The 10365-nt window shown below is 52.4% G+C and overlaps 2 protein-coding genes across 2 annotated transcripts in view; both read left to right on the top strand.

The window, feature by feature from the left end:
* Positions 1 to 8799: 8799 nt before the first annotated feature.
* Positions 8800 to 9944, top strand: SPRG_04625 (replication factor C subunit 2). Its single transcript, XM_012343034.1, has 2 exons — positions 8800 to 9083; positions 9135 to 9944. The coding sequence occupies exons 1-2, from the start codon at positions 8823 to 8825 to the stop codon at positions 9855 to 9857; spliced, it is 984 nt and encodes a 327-aa protein (XP_012198424.1). The 5' UTR covers positions 8800 to 8822; the 3' UTR covers positions 9858 to 9944.
* Positions 9945 to 10111: 167 nt separating this feature from the next.
* Positions 10112 to 10365, top strand: part of SPRG_19668 (hypothetical protein) — a gene marked incomplete at both ends in the record, with an annotated part of 4584 nt that continues 4330 nt past the window's right edge. Inside the window, 2 exons of the mRNA XM_012343235.1 lie at positions 10112 to 10183; positions 10228 to 10347. Coding sequence (XP_012198625.1) covers positions 10112 to 10183; positions 10228 to 10347 — 192 coding nt within the window. The remainder of the gene's footprint in view (positions 10184 to 10227; positions 10348 to 10365) is intronic.

Raw genomic sequence — 10365 nt, 5'->3', positions numbered from 1 at the left:
AGCGGCGCCATCGGCGCGACCACCGACCGCTGCCAGCGACCAGCACTTACACGGCAAAGGACGTAAGACACAGAGCGCACAGCACGCCGGAGCGCGCCATGGCCCTGCGGGCGACGCGGCAAGCCGCGCCGCCTAAGGCACCAGGTGCCCTTGGAATGGCGTCACCCAAATCCAGCCAAAAAGCAATCTTCTTTGGGCAGAGTAGTCGTAGATAGTATGCTCCTACTTGGCACGACGTTGTAGTGTCAGGCAGAAGGTCTTTCTTTTTGTTCTTAGTTTTGCTAACTCCTTCGCGTCCAGCGCAAACCCGGGTGGCGAGGATTCAATGGCGAGTGATCTTCAACAGCTTAGTCGTGCTGGTAGCTCCCTTTGCTAAGTAGCGTGTCAATAATTGCTTGCCACAAATCATATTTGGGTCCGTTGTGTTTAGAAATGTTCAATGTGATCAATGCGATGCGTTTTCGACATGGATTCAATTGAGGTCGCATACGTACTTAAAGGCGAAATCCAGAGGCATGCAAGAGGTCATGCTGTGCGACAAATTTGTGCGATGCTAGCCCGCAGTGCGTCGCTAACTGTGAAAGAATAAGGGCGCAGTAATAGACAGCCATCCAACAGCGGACACTGCGAGGAAGTAGGAATAATGCGATGGCGGCTTCGCACAGAAAGAACGACTGTCAGGGTACATTCGAAAACTGTGAACCAAAAGCAGTGTGCACTATGCACGCCACTCGTCAGTAAAACCTAACTGCGAGCAGATATAACTGATATACATGCAAGCTACATAGGCCCGCATTTTAACCCGACAAGAATACATAACCTTTTGAATGGATTATAAGTGAGTTGTAAAGCCGAACTGCACGTCATATAACCTATGGAATCGTAGGTAAGACGATGAGGAACGAAACTTTTGCTCGATCTCCTCCGTAGATGTCTAGTTGTCGAGATGTTGACGCTCAAAGGCACAGTGCGGCGCTTGGTAGATGGCGCGCGGAAACTGCGCCCGTCGAGGTCCGAGAGGGCGACCGTGACAGCGACGGCGGCCGCGATGCACGCGTCGTTGTTTTTTGCTCCAATGACGGCGCGTCGCGAAGAACCAACAGCAGTCAATCAATTTTCATTGGCTTTTGCCATCCTCTATTTTACCCAATTATCGGCCACAAATCGAGGTGTTGGCGAGACGGACCGGAGTCTACCTAACGGAGGTCGACTTGCAAAGTTGGACGCGAGACGCGATAATATTTTTTCCTGCCTTCTGATTGACTGTACCCCGTCTCCCAATTTACTCGGAACTCATCCTTACATATACGACGTATAGACACATACTCTCTGCACTCATTTCAGCCGCTGCTCAGCACACGCTACGCACAAAATGTAGACTCGCTCCGCTCGTCTTGCCGCATCACGACATGTCGTGAGCAAGGTGACGCCTCGTAGCCTGGAAAAACCTTTATCAGTTGTCATTAAACATACTATCACTATGCCGATTTGGAATTTTTTTATCCGAAAATGTCACAAATCAACCTCAGTTTGGGAACTACGCCCGAAAACCCTACGAACCCGCATAACTGCGCCGACTCGTGCGATACGTAAACCAATGCAATACGCACTGCGTGCGCACACACGCTCCGCTCATGGGGCCGCTTCGCGGCCGCGTCGGCTTCGCCTCCAGTCGGTCCAAGCTTGGTGATCCGGGGAGGGTGTACAAAGATCTTTCCACTTTAAGCAATAGGAGATATATTAAGTCGTATTAGAACGTACCGAACATGTGATGGAACTCCTCAAGAAACTTAAAACCGACGTATATTTGCCTTCTGTTTTTTTTGTCCGTTCTTTAACTCTGCGGCGTCGAAATGACTCGGGAGGATTTCAAGAACTGTAAATTTTCCGACCCAATTTGTCCACTTTGATCTAAATTTCGGGTGAGATTGCGGGATACTTTACAAATACAGAGAACATAGCGACATGAGATTGCGATCAGTAGCTTTGAAGTACCGGGTTGCTTGCGTACACGTAGTTTAGTGCACTTGGAGGCAAATTCCGTCATGATCCGCCAAGTCTCTAGAAAGTTGAAATACTTCGCTCAGCTAGTCAGTCGGTCATCTTCCATCGCTCAATCAAAGCAAAGCAGATCATCCACGTACATCCCGATCACACCAATTCTTTGCACTCAGTCGGCCATATAAAGCCGGTTTCCGATACGATATCCGGCCCTGTCAAGTTACCAAGAACGGGAAGACGGCCATCAGAGCGTCCCGCCAATGCTACTCAGCTAAGCCACGCTTAACACGCGCTTCTGGGAGCGGAAAGTCGTTGACATGGTGACGAGGGGGGTGTACCGAAAAATTTCTACTATGCGTGAGAGACTATGTCGCATTTTTTCCTGTTTGGCGTGCCCCTTCTAGCTTGTATATTGTTTACAGGCTATATATAGTTTGGTGCGATGTGATGAGTTGATGGGTGGATAATTGACTGGCTGAACTGAGTACTACAACTCTTCTATGCTTGTGCGGCTTTAAAAATTCGTTTCTCCGAGGCTTTCGCGTCCTGCGCAAACCCATAGTGGCGTAAGATTTTTGCTAGTGAACTGCACGAATTTGTCGTTACTGTTATTGGTCGTCGTGCTAATTTTGCCAAGTAAAGTGTCCTGAATTGACTACCACAGAAACGATTGGTTCTGTCGTGTTCAGATATGCTTGATGTCATGCGATGCACTTCCAGTATAGATCTTCTCGAGATTCTTAGACTTCTCGCAGCAAGTGCCTTAAGATTACTAACTAGTATACGTTCCGCAGCCCCATTGCCAGAATCTCATGTTGGTGGACGGCTCGTTGAATGCAAGCTATTGTTTGCAAAGGGGGCGATAAATTTGTTTTACCAGGCAGGTACTGCGTTAGCTGCAGCTACAGAGATTCGCTCGCGCTCATGTATCTATCACGTAGACTGTGCTGGCAAAGATGACCGAAAAATACTTAGCGAAGTCAAGCAGGTAAATTATATTGGTTGCTAAGAGTACCCCCAATCGCGTACGAAAGCTACACTTAATCAACATTGCTCATGCATCTTCAAATTGATTGCTGTTATATATGCATCGTAGTACATCCTTCTTGAGCCCTGTACCATTCCCAATAGCTTAGTGTTATGCAAAAATGTCCAAAGATGCAAGTTCACGTCGCTGACCCGTTGTGCGCTGCATGGTTGAATGGATGCTACCACATATAAACACAGAGTGCGACTTACAATGCAACCACATCGCAAATACTAGCTTGCTATCTATTTGCAAATAATGCATTCCGAAAGCTAAGGCTTCACTTCGCACAATCCAATCGTTTCGCATAGGTTTCATGCTTGAAGTGGAAAGATCTAGGTACACCCTTCTCGGATCACCAAGCTCGGACCGACGCGGCCGCGAAGCGGCCCCATGAGCGAAGCGAGTGCGCGCACGCAGTGTGCAATGCATTGGTCTACGTAATGCACGAGTCGGCGCAGTCGTGCGGGCTCCGTTGCGTTGTCGGGGGCAGTTTCCCAACTGAGGTGGATATCTGGACATTGCCCAATATATATCATCCCAAATCGGTATAGTGAAAGCATATATAATGACACCTGATTAAGTTTCTTCTGGGCTACAAGGTGTCACCTTGCTCACGACATGCCGCGAAGCGGCAAGACGAGCGGAGCGAGTCCACGTTTAGCGCGAAGCGCGTGCCGAGCAGCGGCAGAGTCGAGGGCAGCGAGTATGTGTTTGAAGGGTGTATATGTAATGCGCCGATAGGTGTTGCAAGCTAGCTTTTGTAGTAGCTTGGCGGCCTCACCACCAGTGGATCACTATGTCAATGACTTATCGCGCCACAAAGCGCAAAGCGTGTGCTGCACTGTGACAGTTCCGGAGGGGCAATTAAAGTACACGGACTGCGTTAAGCGTTGGTTTGCTGAGAGCACTGGCTGGCGCATTGGCGGGACGCTCTGGACTACGGATCCTTACTGTTCTTGATAACTGGACAGTGCCGGATAAGGTTATGGGTATCCGGCTTCATATGACCGACCGTGTGCAAGAAATGGGTGTGATTGGTCAATACGTCGATGTGCGATGCTTTTATTCGGCGATGGATGGTAACCGGCTGACTGGCTGAGCAGAGCGCTGGCGGCTCATTTAGGAATTTGCCTCTCCCTATACAGAACTAGATGTACGCAGGAAGCCCCGTACAACTGATCGCCGTTTTGTGTTGCCGTTTTATCTTTTTCTGTAGCTTGCATGTATATCTTGCATATATCAGGTGTATTTGCTCGCAGGTAGGTTTCACTGATGAGTGGTGTATCGCGCACACTGCTTTCGGTTCACAGTTTTCGTTTGTACGCTGTCAGTCGTTGTTCGTGTATTTGTTCTGTGCGAAGACACCATCGCATTATGTCTTATTCCTCGCAGTGTCCACTGTTGCATGGCTGTCTTCTACTGCACCCTTCTTTTTTCACAGTTAGCGATATCCACGCAATGCGCTTTTGATTCGTCTAAGTTCGCATACCTACTTTACAATATGTTAAGGCAGAGTCCAGAGGCATGCAAAAGGTGATGGATGCTGTACGACGCTTTTGTGCGTTGCAAACCCGCAGTGCGATGCGTAGATATGGCTAACTGTGAAAAAAGGAGGGTGCAGTAGAAGACAGCCATGCAACAGTGTACACTGCGAGGAAGTAGAAAAAATGCGATGGTGTCTTCACACAAAACCAACATAAACAACGACAGACAGGGTACATTCGAAGACTGTTAACCAATAGCAGGGTGCGCGCGATGCAACACCCAACGGCGATCAGTTGAACGGGGCTTCCTGCGTACATCTAGTTCTGTGTAGGGGGAGGCAAATTCCGAACTGAGCCACCAGGCCGCTAGAAAGTTGAGGTACACTGCTCAGCCAGTAAGCCGGTTACCATCCATCGCCCAATCAAAGCATCGCACATCCACGTATTGACCAATCACACCCATTTCTTGAACACGGTCGATCATATAAAGCAAGATACCGATAACCATAACCGGCCCCATCCAGTTACCAAGAACAGGAAGAAAACGTCGTCCAGAGCGTCCCGCCAAAGCGCCAGCCAGTGCACTCAGCTAACCAACGCTTAACAAAATCCGTGTACTTCAATTGCCCGCCCGGAACTGTCACAGTGCAGCACGCGCTTTGCGCCTTGAGGCGCGATGAGTCATTGGCATGGTGACCCACCGGTGGTAAGGCCGCCAAGCCCACGAGATTCTAGCTTTCTACGCCCATCTGTGCCATATATATACGTCCTACAAACACATTCGCGCGCTTCGCACACAAAGTAGACTCGCTCCGCTCGTCTTGCCGCTTCACGGCATGTCGTGAGCAAGGTGACGCCTCGTAGCCCAGAAAAACCTTTATCAGGTGTCATTATATTTGCTTTCACTATACCAATTTAAAATAATTTATCCGGCAATGTCCGGATATCCACCTCGGTTGGAAAACTGCCCCCGACAACCCTACGGAGCCCGCACGACTGCGCAGACTAATGCGTTACGTAGCCCAATGCATTGCGCACTGCGTGCGCGCACTCACTTCGCTCGTGGGGCCGCGTCGGCTTCGCCTCCGGTCGGTCCGAGCTTGGTGATCCGAGGAGGGTGTACCTAGATCTTTTCACTTTAAGCAATAGGAGACAAGGCTTACGCTCGCAGTGCGTACCACGTCGGGGACGTTATCGAAGAGATCAAGCTGGGCGGGGCGTTACATCACAGTCCACGAGGCTGCAATGCGTATAATGGAAGTCCCGATGAAGCGATCCTCGCACAGTATCGTGCGGTTTGCTGTACGCGAGGAGAGGGCAAGCAAGCAGTGCGCTTTGTGCCGGACGCTACCAACGGCGGCATGGGCGCGCGAGTTCTCAGCAACCAACCAACGACGCTCACGGCCTTTTTTGCGCTTTGTCTCGCGAGCATTCTCAACGACGGCAGCGTGTCACCGAAAGCGCGACTTTACAGCGAGATTTGTCACTACTACACGTGCAAACGAGAAACGGTGGTCATTGGTTACGTCGGAAGCGTGAAGGAAACCGTGCTCTCAGCAGAATGTACACCGTTTTCCAAAAGGAAGACGAGCAGAATTTCATACAAACGCGTCTGTGTCATCTGCGCGGTCCTACGTCGTATAAAGATCTGCGCACTGTTTGACGGTGTCGTTCACGCTACCTTCAAGTGATTATGTCGTGCCCTTGCATCTGATGATGAATTGTCTGCTCGACGCTTCGTTGAGCCACATGCCGCACCAGCTTCGGGACATCTTCGTCACGCTGTTGGTCGTTGTGAGCCCCTCGATTCCACGTGCGTTGTGGGACGAGTTCGCACAAGATCTTGGCGACGATTATGCGACGGCACTGCCGCCTAATGGTGACCCTAGGATGCCAGAGGCCCGTGCGCTATGCGACATCGACGAGATCTTTCGCTCACACGGCCAGGACTTCTTGCTCGGTGCGTATCCCACTCTGCCTCAACTCGATGCGTATCGCGAGGTCATGGAAGCTGACGTCTTGGATCCTACTATCGACCGTCTGCTCTAGATCAAGAAGTCCTACGACCGCGAGGACCTACAGAGAACACTGGAGGGCCTCCCTATCGCCAACCCGCAGCAGCGCGCTGTCTTCGATGCCGTGTGCCGCGAGCTTGACCTGCCGCCAAGCCAACAAAGACGCCAATTTTTTTCTGTTCAGCGTGGGCTCTGGAAAGAGCATTGCGTCCAATCTTCTGCTTGCATGGTGTCGATCTAACGAACGCATCGCGATTGCACTTGCATATACGGGCCTCGCTGCGCTCACGCCTCACGGTGGTACCACTGCTCAATCACGCTTCAAGATTCCGTTGGTAGTCAACGCCGACACAATCCTCGCGTGAGGAAACAGAGCCACCTCGACGCGTTGCCTCGCGTGGCCGATCTCTTCGTCTGGGACGAGTGCTCGATGATCCACAAGGACGCCATTGACGCCGTCGATTGCATGCCCCGGGACATTTGCTCCGAGCCGCATCGACGATTTGGCGGCAGGACCTTTCTTTTCTCGGGTGATATCTAGCAAACTTTACCTGTCATTCCACGTGCTTCACGCATAGAATTGGTTGGAGCTTGCTTCAAGCGAAGCGATGCCTGGGTTGTCGTGTCTACTTTCCACCTCCTCACCAACAAGCGCGTTCTTGGACACGATGCGCCGTTTACAAACATTTTACATGCCGTTGGCAACGCGTCGTGCGGCCACGATCAGGCAGTACATGGCGGCTTAGGCGGCGAGTACGTCTGTCTACCCGAAGACATCGTCATCGACTACGACTTCCCGAATACACGTACCGACTTGCTCAATTTCGTGTACCCAGAGCTTCCTTCGATTCCCATCAATGAGCTGCCAGTGTACTTGCTCAACGTGCCATTTTGGCGCCAAAAACGACGTCGTCGCTTCGGTCAACGCCACGGTACTTGTGCATGTGCCGGTAGCTCAGTTGTCTGACCAGCGCGTATGCACGTATGCCGACAGCGTCGAAGATCTACAAGTTGCAACAGCAAACGACGACGATCAGCTACAAAAAGAAGCCGCTATTAACTACCCAGTTGAGCTCCTTAACTCCATCAACATCGCTGGCGACACTCATTACCCTCTCAAGCTCAAGGTCAACGCCACTGTCATGCTTCTGCGCTACCTCTGCCGACGTCGCGGTTTATGCAATGGAACGCGACTCATGGTGCGGGCATTACGTGACTAGTGCATTCAGGCTACGGTTTTGACTGATTTTAACTGGCGCGCTAGCTGGCGATGTCGTTTTCAACCTCACATCTCGCTCATCAACGACGGTCCGCACATCTATGGGCTCACCCAAGTCTTTTTGTATCCTGTGTTTACAGCATGCGTTCCACAACGCAACACACGACGGGATTGCAACGCCCATTTTAATTGCATAGCATTTTTATTCATGCATGCTACTGGGCTTTCCTATCGAATAGGTATGGCAGGCTCAATGATTCTGTACCACCGGTAGCGCATCGCATTGGTAACATATGGAAGTCCACCGAGCGCAGAAGTTATGCGCTCGTGAGGCGTGGCTGGTACGTCGAGCGAGAAGCGTTAGTGGTCGAGATTCGGAACTGTGCGAGGGACCAGGTAGCGTGCACACCTAGGGTCGTCTCGGAAAGCGACCAGTGACGCGTCACGAGATGGCACCACAGCGCGACGGGCCAAGTGCCGGACGTGCAGTCGTGCGATGGTAGCTGCCCGGATCGCGAGTGCATCAGCGGGGAGTTGTGTCAATGCCGTGCGAAAGACATGGTTGTTGCGTGGGAGCCAACGACAATACCAGTCGCAAGCGCGTCGGTTCCGCTAAAGGGCATAAATGGACGACTTATGGGCCGATTGCGGCGCGGCGACAGCATCGTAGAGAAAGCCAGCGACCGACGACGGGAGTCGCTTCTGCAAAACGCCCCGCGGCGATGCAGAAGCGCGCCAGATCGCGCGGACGTACCTATGTGCAGCGCACCAAAAGATAGGTCGTACGTTTCGCGGGCTTGCGCATCGCAGAGAAGGCAGTGTCGAGCATCGGGGCCGAGAAAGTGCAAGCTGGATCGGACGGCCACGGCTTTCAGCGCGACCTAGTACACGAAGTCACCGTACCGCGGAAGGACATGAGCTGGCTGCCGTAGAGGTACAAATGAGGCTGCTCAGCCCAGTTGCTCGTAGATATTGGATTTGATTGGCGCAATATACTATGTTTTTGACCAGTGAAACGTGGCGAAATCCTTCGCGCCACTGCCGGCCCACAAAAACAGTTGAGCGGCCACGAGATGTCGACCTCATTCGAAGCGCCGTGGGTCGAGAAGTACCGGCCAACGACGCTGTCACAGGTTGTGGGCAACAGCGAGACTGTGAGTCGACTCCGTGTCATCGCGCGCGAGGGCAACATGCCCAACATCATCATCAGCGGCCCGCCGGGCATTGGCAAGACCACGTCCATCCTGTGTCTCGCGCGTGACCTCCTTGGCGATACGCTGACGAAGACCGCCGTGCTTGAGCTGAATGCTTCAGACGACCGAGGCATCGACACGGTAGGCATTCGCACGTGGGCGAACGCATCTTCAGCTTGCTCCACCCCGTAGGTCCGGAACAAGATCAAGATGTTTGCGATGCAAAAGGTCACGATGCCGCCCAACCGCCACAAGATCGTGATCCTCGATGAAGCTGACTCGATGACGACGGCTGCACAACAGGCACTGCGCCGCACGATGGAGGTCTTTAGCGCAACGACGCGCTTCGCGTTGGCGTGCAACAACTCGACCAAAATCATCGAGCCGATACAGAGCCGCTGCGCCATCTTGCGCTACACGCGGCTCAAGGATGAAATGCTGCTCGAGCGCCTCGTCCAAGTATGCGACGCGGAAGGAGTTGGCTACAGCGATGACGGTATGGCCGCCCTCATCTTCACGGCGGAAGGCGACATGCGTAATGCGCTCAACAATTGTCAAGCGACACACTCGGGCTTCGGCTTTATCAGTGACGCGAATGTCTTCAAAGTATGCGATCAGCCTCACCCAACGACGGTCAAGTCCATCGTCGAAGCGTGTGTCGCCGGCGACATAGCTGTCGCCGAGAAGGAAATGATCGCATTATGGAAGACTGGGTACTCTGCGCTCGACATCATCGGCACAGTCTTTCGCGTCGCCAAGAGCACAGACATGGACGATAAACTCAAGCTCGACTTCGTCAAGTGCATTGGGCAATCGCACATGTGCATTGCCGATGGACTCACGACGGTTGTCCAGCTCCACGGACTTGTTGCGCGTCTCTGCGCGGCCGCCACGAGCTTCCGTGACCGAAAGTGATTCGACGATACACAGCCTATTCAGTATAGCTTGATGGTGTTTTCTCCACGGAATTGCATTCGAAAGTAGGAAAGGCCTGTTGGGAAGCAAGCACATGCGTGTTCCACAGCGCACAACCTGCGCCAAGATGGTGGCGGCAGTTGCAGCGCTTGCCGACGGTGCGGATTGGCTAAAACAGACCAATCATGTGCCGTTTATGTAGATTTTCGTCCGTTGCCAGCGATTGGCGGGTTGGAGTTTACTGGTGCTTTGCGATGAAGTACCTCTTGCTTGTCATCCGCGGCCTCGAGTACTTGGCAGTCGAAGAGATTCATGCCAAGCTTACGGTGCAGCTGATGCACATGCAATCACCTTGTCTTACACGAAGCAGGTTATCTCGGTGAACGTCATCACGCCCCAGACCAACGCGGCGTTTCCGCAACGCGACTACGAGCGGGGCGAGGCCGCTGTTGGCAAAATCGTGCTCGAGACAACATCCTCGCCAGGCGACGTCAAGGCTCTGTGCTCC

Source organism: Saprolegnia parasitica (assembly GCF_000151545.1).
Source record: "Saprolegnia parasitica CBS 223.65 unplaced genomic scaffold supercont2.12, whole genome shotgun sequence".
NCBI lineage: Eukaryota > Oomycota > Saprolegniomycetes > Saprolegniales > Saprolegniaceae > Saprolegnia > Saprolegnia parasitica.
This window is presented reverse-complemented; position numbering and strand designations above follow the sequence as displayed.